The 12,857-nt window shown below is 42.4% G+C and overlaps 1 protein-coding gene across 2 annotated transcripts in view; it reads right to left on the bottom strand.

Moving 5' to 3' along the window:
- The window catches only part of CYP7B1 (cytochrome P450 family 7 subfamily B member 1), a 122,714-nt gene extending 116,194 nt beyond the window's left edge, over positions 1–6,520 (bottom strand). The window contains exon 1 of one of the 2 annotated variants that reach the window (XM_068187887.1): positions 6,051–6,520. In XM_068187887.1, the coding sequence (XP_068043988.1) occupies positions 6,051–6,505 (455 nt within the window). In that variant the 5' untranslated portion in view covers positions 6,506–6,520. The remainder of the gene's footprint in view (positions 1–6,050) is intronic. The other variant, XM_068187895.1, reaches the window with a different exon arrangement.
- Between the last annotated feature and the right edge of the window lie 6,337 nt (positions 6,521–12,857).

The raw sequence follows: 12,857 nt of genomic DNA, 5'->3' as shown, positions 1-12,857 counted from the left end.
AAAAATATCTCCACCTCTCACACATATACATTTACCAGGATGGCATCTACTGATGGGTTCTGGATGCTGATCAAGGCCAGACCAGGTATAAACTATAAAACTGAACAACCCCCAACAAAGTAGGTCAAGAAAACTGGGAGGAAAGGGAAACTGTTGCTAGGTGGCAGTGTACCTTAAGCAAAGAATTCTGTAAATTAGAGATCACTGGAAAGGTTTATTATCTTCTTAAAAGATAATAAAAGAAGTCTCATCTTTAGTGTCATCTTCAAAGTACTGGTAGGAAGTGGAACTCAAAATGTGCATGACACACACACTACAAATCAGAAGGATGAGAAGCAGCACAAAAAAAAAAAGAAAAAGAAAAAGAACAACCTGTCTTGATGTCTTGAAACACACTACTGTGCGAGACCCATGATGTAATGGCTCTCCAGGTCTGTTAGGGCCATAAGAAAAACCAACAGCCTGTGAATGGAGACTTGTACACCTCGAGAAGGTTATGGTTTTGCTGACTTCATTTTATTCTACCCTCACTAAAGCTCTGACCACTAGAAGCAAGCAAAGAAATAAGCTTCCACCACATCTTGGCACAGCAGTGAACAGTTGACAGAAAACCCAAGTGTGATGGTGAGAAAGAAAGGTTTCCTAAGGCTACTTAAGAAACAGAACTGTTACTTTTCTGCCTTAAACAGTTTCAGTCTTCAGTCCTTTTCTGAGTGGAGTAAGAGCGGACAATGACAGTAAACAAAAGGAGGTCATGAAAACACGTGCACTCCCTAGAGGTCCAATAAAAAGAATGGAGGAAGAGGCCTCTGCAGAAGGCCAAGGTAAGAAGGAAGAGGCCAGATTTTTGTGGTATCCTTCTATCTGTCCTTCCTGATGTTCCCTCCAACTGAAAACTACCTTAACATATTGCCTAAATTAGCAGAAGTGGTAAAAAAGACAGGCTGATGACATCTTGTGAACTACAACTCGCTTGGTAAGAGAGCTGTTAGCAAGCTCACAGCTTGTCACAGAGAAGGATAAGATGTTCTTGAAGGCAAAGACAAAATCTATATTCTTTTCAACAATATCTGTCTGGGTTCAAGAGAGCAAGTTTGGGGAAAAGTATCTTAGATTAATGTAATTGTATAGATCAGAGGTATTTTAAAATATAGAATAAAAGGGAAAATGAAAGACAGTTTGCTTCAAAAAGGCTTTAAATCCATAACTCGGGTCACAGCAAAATCCTTTCTGAGAAATGTATCATGCAATTCTTCTTATGTTGACTTCAATCTACAATTACACTGTATAAGTTTGTAGGTTTTTAATACCACGCTCTGATGCACTAGAAACTGGTTAGAAACAATATATTAGGAGATACATGTCCCATCTAATGCAGCACAGAAATTGCTATACTGCTGTAGTAAAACCCACAACATGTGCTATGTATCATAGCGTTCCTCACAAACAATCCTGACCATGAAGACCATTCCTAATAATTAAAATACCAACCCTACAAACCTACAGAATCATGGAATGGTTTGGATTAGAAGGAACCTTAAAGATCATCTAGTTCCAAATCCCTGCCATGAGGTGATTTAAAGCCCCATCCAACTGGGCCTGGAACACTTCCAGGGATGGGGTAGCCACAACTTCTCTGGGAAACCTCTTCCAGTGTCTCATTACCCTCATCATAAAGAATTTCTTCCTATTTCTTCCTATTATGTAATGTAAATCTACCTTCTTTCATTTTAAAGCAATAGAAGTGCAGAGGAAATAACTTTTACAAACCTGTCATTGATGCAGCTCACATCAGAGGTGGGTTAACTTTCCAAGCAGTCATAAACTTCTGATAAGGAACCTTTTTCCAGGTTCGGTCTGTATTTTCTTTATCTGAAAAACTTTGGGATGCAAACCTTAGGAGAAGGATTCAATTTCAATAGATAAATAGGGACACAACAATCTTTGTTCCACTTCTCTCCACTGTCCTCTTTCCCTAAGGCAGTGGTTTTAATCTGTGGTCAGCCTAAATCCCTTCTTCCTAGTAATTTGCAGCATCTGCTCTTCAAGGAGGGAGTCAGAGAATACTCCAGCCTTTCCCATAAATTGTTCGTTACAATCTGTGACCATTCTCAGTCATGGACATGCAATGAACACTAGCAACCAAAAATATGCATAAATTTGAGCAAGAAAAAGTAAAATAGTACTACACCTATGGAAGTTAGCAGGAGACACAGACCCTGAAGATCTCAAGGGCCCTTCTCTGACTTGGGCAGTATCACTGCTGGAAGACAAATGAGAGTCAGCTTCACCTGATATCTCACCTCCTGCTCCATGAGACTGTGTACAGCTAGTGGAAAAGCAGTTTAAGAACACCAAAAGAAAACCACATGAAGCTGAGGTAAAACATGAAGTCAAAAGAGAATAATCTGTACAGTTTCCAGGCTAGGAAATAGTCAGCTTTTGCCATAGCAGAAATACTTTCATGCAGCAGCAAGAAGGAAGTGCTCTCTGGAGAAAACACATTCCCCAGCAAACAGCCTAGATAGGCTTTTCTTCACTAACCAGTAAGAGGAACATCTCTCTTAGCATGCAGAAGGCACTGAGACTCATTTGACATTGAGTTTAACTCAAATTAATTTTTTCTGTGATTATAGAAACTTTTGTTCTACTTCTGTTTCTTCACCATCTGTGATACAAAACCTGGCAAAGACTCCAATTAGTTTCCTTTGTGTTATTACTGCCACAAGCACTCAAATGATAAGCATTTATACAAAAGGAAATTCCTCTTCCTTTCTACCCTATCTATGAGAAAACTGGTACTGAATTCACCCTCAAATCTTGTAATGCCAGGTTACATCAACTGTGTTACAGAAAAAGGCAACAGCAGATTAAGTCAATACAACACCTTTTCTGCTCCAGTAATGAGCACCTCAGCCTGAGAGGAAACAGGGGAAGCACCTTATAGCAAAAAGGTAACATCTGCTTAAGGAGCATCAGTGATGGATTTAGGAAGTTCTCTTCTCCAGGATACACAAACCCTCATTATGCTCCTAGATGTGTAACTCTCAAGAGCCACAAAGGTGGTTGTGCTGAAGCACAACCTCAGTCAAGCAGGACAAAGGCATCACCCAGCAAAACAAACACACGGAACTCTGAAGTGCAAGTTAGTGGTGTTTATTTACTTACTTAAGCTCTTCGTTTATATATACACACACTTGCCTACTGTGGTAAGCTTGATGGAACCCATGCAGGGCTGTGGTTAAGATGTCAAATTTGATCATTCTGGTAAAGTTTATCTTGGTACCTTAAATACAACAAACCCCTTATACAGGGTTTGCACGCTGCTACAAGCATACCAACATTAAGGCAACATACTAACTTATGCAAGAGCACATGCATGCCTGAAGTACCTACATTTCTTCTAGCATAGGCAAGCTCCACATTGTCTGCTCTTCTGTCCAAATGGCTACAATCCATGACCAGGAATATAGCCTTGACTTTGACATTTATTTATGGAGTAATTTGCCAACACTCCCTATGTCAACAGGCTCCCAGATGTTTAAAGTTGATTCCAGAGGAAGGTAGGGGATAATCCACCTGCTGCAGGGTTTGTTAGATTCAAATAGAAGACAGGGAAAGAAGAAATCTGACAAATGGAGGACACATGGGGATAGACAAACTGATAAGGGTCTGATAAGCAAGAGGAGATCACAGACTTGCACCAAATTTGAGAAGCATGAACTAAGCTCTAACCCCATTTTTTAATCCACTGCGCCCTGAGAATGGCTTTTCTTCCCACAGATCAGAAATGGCTGTGGAACATCAGCAAGCTGTTTCTAGGCACCTCTACAGACCATGCATAATTTCTTTTCTTTCTTTATGCTAAAAGAAAGATAATTAATTGCACATTTAACTGGAGCAGGATAGTACCTCAACACCAGCACCTTCTGCTGAGGGCTGTACCACACAGAGGTTGATGGGTTTTACCATTTGTTATTTGCAGTTTCTTGCTTGCTAGTCCTTTGTACAGTTCTTTGAGAAACAGCACAGGCTTTCAAGTAGTTAATTAATCAAACAGCAGTTTGGTTTTTGGGACAAGACAGTACACTTTCTTGTGAGGTCTTCTGTATAACATCATTCTGCTGTGACACAAGCATCCGAACCATTTTGCTGTAGACTCTAAACAGTGCACTTGAAAAACTCTACAGCCATAAGGGGTATAAAAATAATTCAGAATGGGTTCTTTGATCCTTTTTCCCTACCACTCACATCTGGCAAAAAACTTTACAAGCAACAGCTTTGCCTGTTTCCATTTTCAAAAATTCTGTCTTTTACAATTGTACTAGAATTTAAACTAATGACAGGCACAATTTTATAATATGGCTGAGGCAATATAATATCTTCTAGTCTTAAAAAGACACCCAACCCCATTTGCCTTCCTGCTCCCCTTTTGTTTTCTGTGCTGATGTTCTTTAGGAAGCTAGACTGGCAGCAAACTAAACCTATAAAAAAAAAAAATTTTTATGTGTTTAATTCCCAGAATACACTCACAGAGGGTCATAGGAGCAACATGGATGATGATGAGGAGGAGGAGTGACCTGTCGAGCAGCAACTGTCTACTTCATAAACTGCGCGGAAGCATGAAGCATCATTGCAGACTACTCTGTCAAGCAGTATGTGTTATGGGATGACCCCACTCAAACACTGGGATGGATGGGATGGATGTCTCCTTAAGGAATGGATTGGGCTCTCTAAGTCAAATCACATATAATAAGACACCATGGAAATAACCTGTCTCTGTTCACAGACACCTTCTGCAATCAAAACATGAATTTTCACTGTTTTTTAATTCATTCTATACATGGTCCCAAAGTTAGGGGTATTGGTCTAAAAATTGCCAGACTGCCCTTCTTGCTTTTTTTAGAACCTAATAGTACAATTTATTTTTTGCATTTGCTTGTCTACATCTTCCAAAATAACTTACAATTATTAGGAAAATGAAGAGTTTACTATTCAGAATTACATCTATAACTTTCTACGCATCTCATTTTATGAATTAAAAATAAGTAAACAATCCAGTGAATTCTGATCCCTCCCCTTCTTCACTCCTCCACCGTCAGCCTTTACACACATTTATTCATCAGTTGCAGAAGAGACACTGAAGAGCATCGAGTATTGGCTTCACGTGACCAACCATTTCACTTCATCAAGTGAAAAATACCTGGGAAAACGTCAGCATATAAAGTAACAGGTATTCAGAAAGCATAGCTCCAGACAGTGCTTCTTTTCCCCCCAGAAAAACCTGCACGTTCTTCTTGAAAAGTCCCAGAACACGTGTACCTTCTTTGAGTTTATAGATTATACACTTGAAATAAACTAAAGGCAACAGCATGAGAAAAACTAACAGAAGCCACTAGAATGTCCATGACCCAAGATACTCGGCACAAAGAGAAGGGTAGCGATGTCGCAACCCCGCGGCAGCAGCGGCTGCAGGTACGGCAGGCGCACCTCGGGCTCCGCGGGACAGCTGCCGCGGGCCGCTCTGGGTCTCTGCTGCGACATGGGGCGCAGAGCTCGCGTTCAGGATCTCAGCAAACCTCAGCGCCGCGTGTGCTCACACATGCCGAACTGCCCGGGGATGTGCTACGTCCACAGCTCCTTTCGGAGCATGGGATTCCACGCACCCCCGGGAGAAGACCAGAATCCCACCCCCGTGGGAGAGCAGAATCCCACGTGCCAGCGGCCGCGCCCGCCCGAGGTCAGGCGAGGAGCCGTCGCCGCCCCCTGCCGCGCCTCCCCGGCTCTCCCTCGCCCCCGGCGGCGCAGCTGCCGCCCGCGGCCCCGGCGCCGACCCCGGCCGCAGCGGGGGCCGCCACCCCCGGGCGCCGCCATCCCGCGGGGGCCGCCGCCCCCGGCCCGGCGGGCGCTGATAGGGCGGCCCTGAGCGGAGGGGCGGGCGGAGAGCAGCGCGGCCCAATGCGCGGCTCGGCGGCGCCGCGCCCGCCCGGCAGCCCCGCTCCCCCGGCCCGGCCGTGCAGGAATGCGGCGGCCGCCCCCCGCCCCGGTACCTTCTCCTCCTGCAGAGCACGCACACGGCCCAGAGCAGCAGGGCGGCGGCGGCGGCGGCAGCCCCGCCGTAGGTGCCGAGCGGCAGCGTGTCGGGGCCCATGCTGGCGGCGCTCGCCTCGGCGGCTGCTGGTGCCTCGCCGCCGCCGCCGGGGAGGAAAGTTTCGCCCGTCCTCCCGCTCCCGGCAGGAGAGGCGCCCGGCCGGCCGTCCCTCCCCGCCCACCCCGAACCTAGGGGGCTGGGTTTGGCCGCTCGGAGCCGGACTTGGCGAGCGGGCCCGGTACGACCCGGCCGGCTCCTCCCCGGGGAGCGCCCAGAGCGGGGAGGGTCGCGCCCGCCCGCCCCCGCGGCTTCCCGGCGGCGACGGAGGGGGAGCCCCAGCCTTCGGCTTGCCGGGAAAAGGCTCTGATGCGGCGGGAAGCTGCCAGGACGGAGACCCGGGAATGATGGGGGCATCTCAGTGCTCCCCGCCCTCCAATCCCTTTCAGCCGTCACGGCACCCTGGGAGGGTCTCGGTGCCCCGCAAACGTGGCCTCGGGTGGCGGAGGGGCCGTGGCGCGTTCCCAATGCGAACGGTGCCAAACTCGGACAGGTAGCAGCTCTGGCAGCCCTTTGACCTCCGCTTGGTTTTGATACGGACCTCTTAAAAAGCAAGGCAACATCTCACAACTTCATAAAACTTAATCTGAGGTATGATAACAAATAGCGAGGGTTGGTTCTTAATACTGTCCGAGAAGAAACTGGGTCCACTCCTCGCACTGTGCTAGCCTCTCTGGTGTGTTATGGAGAGTACAAGAGAGGAAGGAGGAGGTGAGAGACAAAAAACAAGCAATGGGGAGATCCCCAGCGAGAGGAACTGGGATGAGGCGGGGAGGCAAAGAGGTCCAGGGAGTTCAATATTTCGTGGCAGTGCAGGGACTAACAAAATACCAGGGACTAACAAAATACATTACCTCTCCACTGCCATTTGGTATAAGGTACACTCAAATGTTGCTGTGATGTCAGATACTGTTCAATGCGAATTCACACTGAGAGATGGAGTAAGATCCTTCAGGTTTTGGAATTGTGGTTCGGTTGAATGCTGACTGACAAGTTCATGCTCATTTTCAGCCGCATGCAGTATCATATGTTGTATGTTTCATAATGCTTGGTGGTTTATATATTCCTTTCATCTTGGAGACAAATTGTAGAACACCAGTCTTCTGACTTGTCCTGTTGCAAGTTTTTTTCAGAATTGTAGAGTCCCAAATGTATCTTAGCAGATAAAAAAGCCAGTTAGCAAAACACCTTCCTTAGCAGATTTCATTATTTTTGAGAGCCTGAGGCATATCTGAGGGTTTGAAGTCATCAGAGCTGTGTGTCTTCTTCCTCAGACATTCCTTTTAGTTGCAGTGAAATATTTTAAAATGCCATTGTGTTAATCAGTAAAAATCAAAGTAGTGAGTCCCACATTAAAACTGACCTGAATGTGGGCAACATTGCTTAAAACTATCAGCTGTCTATCCCTCCTGAGACCAAAAAATCAGACACCTTTATTGTGCAATATGATGCATGGAGGGAAGCCATAAGAGAAACTAATGCTTCACTTGTAGTTCTTTAGAACTTCTTGTAGGTAACTGTATTTGAAATCCCCAGCTAGGGAATCTCAAGGGGTTTCATAGCTACTTGTCCTGTAAATTCATGGAAAAGGACTAATTCAGAACTGAAAAGCATTGCACTGTAAGACATTACACAGTAAAATATTACTCATTTTATAAGTGACCTCTTCTGTGAAAATTTAGTGTTTCAGTTCAGTTTGGTGAGAAATAACTGTCCACTTACAATTAAATAGCTGTGGCAGCTAGAGTAAGCCCTTACCCATAATCAAAACATCAAAATACCAAGATTACTGTAGTTCTGTCAAACGGTGTGAAGAGGGTTACAACAATCTTTTTTAATTTGCACTTTTCATGTTTGTTGAAAGTTACTGTCTCAGGTCAATTGCAGATGGAAAAAAAAAAAAAAAAACAAAACACCCTCACACCAAAAAACCATTTTGAATGACACCACAAACACTTAAAAATACAGGGAACAAGCCCTGAAACATCCTAAGTCCCTAAGAATGCTGAGTGAAGTCCCTAAGAATGCTGAGTGCTGTTCTACATCAACCATTTTAAAAGTCTAAGAGGATTAATTAAATTCTTAACTAGTGAAGGAATATCAAAGAGCTGAAAGATAAAACATCTTTAAGTTTGATGTCTTATATATAGTATGAATTACGTCAATGCAAATCCAACTGGATGATATTTACACATAACGTACCAGTTAAAATTATAATAGATATATTCATAGATATTGGCATCTCAACTAACTGGAGAAAGAGGGCGAGGCTGAACAGTTCCCTTTAATATAGCTCTAGCAGGAAAGAGGAACTTAATTTAGTTTTCAGAAGGTGCAAGCCTAGGCTTATAGCAATGTGGTCTCTTGTAAGGAAAGTAGTTTATTAAGAATTGGAGGGATTTTCAGTTTCAAGCTGTCATGAGCTTCTTATAGAGCTCTTTCTGCAGCATGGTTGTAAGTGAGGAGAAAGAATGCAAATACTGTTATATTTGGAAATGGATAATGTTACTCTCCAGCTGGATACAACTGTGTCCAGTTGTTATCCTTACTGGTGGGGTGTAATTTCTGTTGTTCCATCACGGTAGTAGTGGCTCCTTTACAAATTTCTTCAAGTGTCCTTTGTATGTATTAGAAAACTTCCAGAAACAGCTGCAGACTGGAGAGAGGTGAAAGCATTTGCAAGTACTTTATGAGTTTGGGGGTGGAGCAGGGGTGGATGGAGAATTCACAAGGTAAGCTTGGAGGGCTTTTCAGTTGGAAAGATTTCAGAGAGGTTCCTAATACTATGGTAATAAGCCTATAGACAAAGATAGATTAGATAGAAAGATAGATAGATAGATAGATAGATGCTCAGCTACATTTCTCCTGTTTAAATTGTGAACATTCTGTACATATGCTACAGTTCAAAATGCATACTGTGTGTATGTTTCATACTGCCAATGTTGTAAGATGATATAGATCATATTTTTTTGTCTTATGAAAATGCAGAAGACTCAAAATAAACTTTGAACAGTATATACTGCAATCTGTACAGTATTTTACACATCACAGTGTGATTTTGCTATATGCAGCACATGGACAAATGCCTGTTCTGCTGGGTAGCTTTCCTGTGCACAAGGATTTAAACTCCCAGTCTTAGACAAGAGCAGATTCTCTACCACTGAAACACCAGTGACATATGCATTATAAGCAACAGCGGGAACAAGGCTTACTTTTCCACTCAACCAGCACTACTCATTCAAAGGTTATTTTCAACAGCTTATAGCTTTGATCTGCTATAACCATTGCAGTTGCAATACTGCAAGGCCATTCTTGCCTTCAGTTCAAGTGTGCGTGAATTATTTCAACAAAAAAAAAATTAATGTATTTTTGTGAACAATGCTAAAGAAAATACCCATGGTAACATTTTTAGTGATTTTGAGAAATGGCAGTGGCATTAGACTTTGAAATGGGGTCAACAAATTAACCTCTGTGTCAAAGATAATCTGTCCAAATTTATTTAGGTTATAAGCCCCACAAGAAAAGAGGTTTTATACACTCTAATGACCTGCTGGACCTTTGGGGCTTCATTCTCTGAAGATGCCCCTGGAACTGGGTCTGCTTCCAGCTCTTAGCTCAGCAGCTGTTTTCTCTGGAAGTGAAGCTCTGAGCTAATAGAGATCAGGCTGAATTCAGGGCAATGAAACTAAAAGCCTTTTTGTTCCCTGCTCCCCGTCTCCCTTCCTGCTAGAATACAGGCAAAGGGAAATGCAGTGATTTAAGTGTGGGACGAAAAGGCTTACAGACCTCTTAAATCTTGCTTAATTCAAGACTAATAATTCGATTCTCACTTTGTGTTCTCTCCTTCAAGTACACACCAATCTGCATTTAATGCTTTTGTAAGACAGCACTGCAGGCTGTCTCCCATGGCCTCCTGTGTCAATCACAGCTGATCAGCCTGAGCTCTGAACAAGATCCCATGCTGAGATGGCTGAGAAGTCCCATTCATCTGTCCCTGCACGTCAAATGTCTTGGTCCTATTTCCCACTATCATGTGGAATGCCATGCCAAATACATACTTGCTACATACAGCAACATATGGACTCATCAGAAAAAAAAAAAAAAAAAAAAAAAAAAAAAGAAGAAGCTGAGAGGTCTACAGGGGTCAGGACAAGAACTGAATAGACAAAGAGATCATGAATGGGAACCAGGAAGGGGAAGAAAGGAGGATTAGGAACATATGAGGGGAAACTGAGGATGAATGGGCAAGATGAAATCTGACTCCCAAAGGAAAGGAGATGACAGTAAGAATAGAAAAGATTTTGAGGAGGTGTGTGACAGACTGACAGCTGTTGCAGTGTAGAGATTAAGATGTGGAATTGTGATATGACTCAAACGTGAAATCCAAGAACAGAGGTGGAATGGGAAATGAGTGGGAATGGCAGTGTGGGAGGGGAGAAGCCAAGAGGACTTAGGTAAAAAATCTCTGAAATGGTTCCTACAGTCTGCAGGCTGAGTCTTACTGGGAAAGAAGAAAGGGATTTGGGTCAAAAATTGAGTCTGGGAAAACATAAAAGTGATGGGCAAAATGATCAAGATAAGAAGGGCCCAACAGAAAATGCCACATCTTCCTGGCTGCAATTTTACTTTTTACAATTGCAGAGCCTCAAAAGACATGGTCCTGTTTGTCCATACTGCCATCTATGCCACAAAGTCATACAAGCCCATGTTTTCCTTTCTGTTATAGCTATCACAGTGAGATCTGGTTATTTCCTAATCTGGCATAAAACTCATTCACTGAAGGAGAAGAAGGAATAGCTAACATGCCACCAGATAAGCCATTGATTCCACTCATTCTGAAGATGAATCTTTACCTTTGTAAGAAAATAGACTGGCAATCCAAGATGTGGACTATGGAAAAGTCAGGCATCTTATTCTGGGAGCTAAATAAAAAGGGAGCTGTGTTACAGATGCCATGTGGAAGAATTTTCACATTTTCACTCTGGATTTTTAATGAGAAAACTTTAATATCTACATGTATCTACAGGGAAGTAATGTAGGAATGAGCTTTACAGATAAACCTAGATTAAGTAGTCAAAGAGACTGGAGAACCCCTGCTTCTTCTTTGTTGTAGATGAAAACCTGGTGAGGCAAGGGGATGACTGTTAGAGCAGTGGCTGTCCTAGCTAAGTTAACTAAAGATTCTCCTTCACAGTTATATTCCATCCATTTCTGTGGATTATTTCTATACCATCATACCATGGCCAATTATCTGATAGACCCTCATTTTCTGCAGGTCAGTTTGAGAGCTTAGGTCTGACTTCCTGAAGTGCTAAGCACTACAAAAGCAATACATATCTATAATATCTAGCTACAAAAACTGTGGTGTATTAAGGACTTGTCATTTGAACATGCAAAGCACTCTTAGCACAAAAACCCCCAGCATTTAATTCCCTGGTGATAAGCATCCATGAAAATATTAATGCTGGTGTACCCTAAAGAGAGTTTATATTTGCGATATAGTAAGGTACTCAGTTGTATGCACTGAGTAACCTAACAAAGTTTTGAAGAATGCTGTATTCCTTGCACAAGATTATATATTCAGATTTTGGCAAAATTATGGTAAAAAATTAATGTAACTACATTATATTTACCTTGATAAAAGGCTTACAATTCTGGGATTTTAAACTTTCTAATGGCTGACTTTGTAACCTTCAAAATGTACTTTTTTATTCAATGCTATAATTCAGTTTAATTTGCCTTGGGAATATTGCAGTCTTTGCTAGCAGCAAATATTTGGGACAAGTAAAGAGTGTTTGTACTATTATAAAAACAAATACCATGTATTAACACGTTAGCTGGCAGGTGTATGTATATAAACAACATCTGGACATTTTTCATTTCTCTAGAGTACTGAACATAGCTATAGTTCAAATTGGAAGATAGGAGAGGTGACGGGAGGAGAGAAAAAGGAATGTATTTAAAGAAAACATTAAAGATGCATCTCTCACAGTCCTGTCCATTAGAAGGATCAGTCAGCAGTAGAGTGAATATCCTGTTGCAAACAGAAACAGTTCAAGAGAAAGTCAAAAGAGTACACAGTTACCCAAGTGAAAAGAATGAATGGTTGAAGATTGTAGATGAAAAATCCCAGAACTATTAAAAAGTGTGTTATTGATGGACTGTGATGTAAGAATATTATATGAGCCAAATGGTTAGACATAGAAGCCGTGAAAAATGAGGCAGTAAAATCCAGACAAGTTTGTCATCACAATCAAGTTTGTCAAGAATGATCATACAACTGTGATTCCACCCACAGACATTTCTGAAACCTCGCACAGGGAAATGCAGGAAATACTCAATCACAAACCAAATAAAGTCAGTGGTTGAGCTATTGCCTTAAAATGAGTAAGCATTCATGTCATGAATGCTAGCCATTGCAAAACAGGGTAGATACATGTGGCAAATACATTTTAAAAAATAGAGGTAAGTGTTTAAACAGGAGACTAGACTTCCTAAACTGGAATAAAATCAGTAATACACTCAAAAACTTGTGAGCTGTCTTGGCAAGAGCAAACAAGGTGGAGCAGTGCTGATCAAATCAAAGTGCAGTGGAAAATGTTTCAAGAGCAATGCTAAGTTACTGCTTACATAGAAATTAATTAGTAATAAAACACTGCGTAATTATCAACTAAAATTATGTGTTATGTAAAAAAGTGGAGATATGCAG

This window comes from Anomalospiza imberbis, chromosome 1, assembly GCF_031753505.1.
Source record: "Anomalospiza imberbis isolate Cuckoo-Finch-1a 21T00152 chromosome 1, ASM3175350v1, whole genome shotgun sequence".
In the NCBI taxonomy this organism is placed as follows: Eukaryota; Metazoa; Chordata; class Aves; order Passeriformes; family Viduidae; genus Anomalospiza; species Anomalospiza imberbis.
The sequence above is the reverse complement of the archived record's forward strand: the minus strand, read 5'-3'. Positions and strand labels throughout refer to the sequence as shown.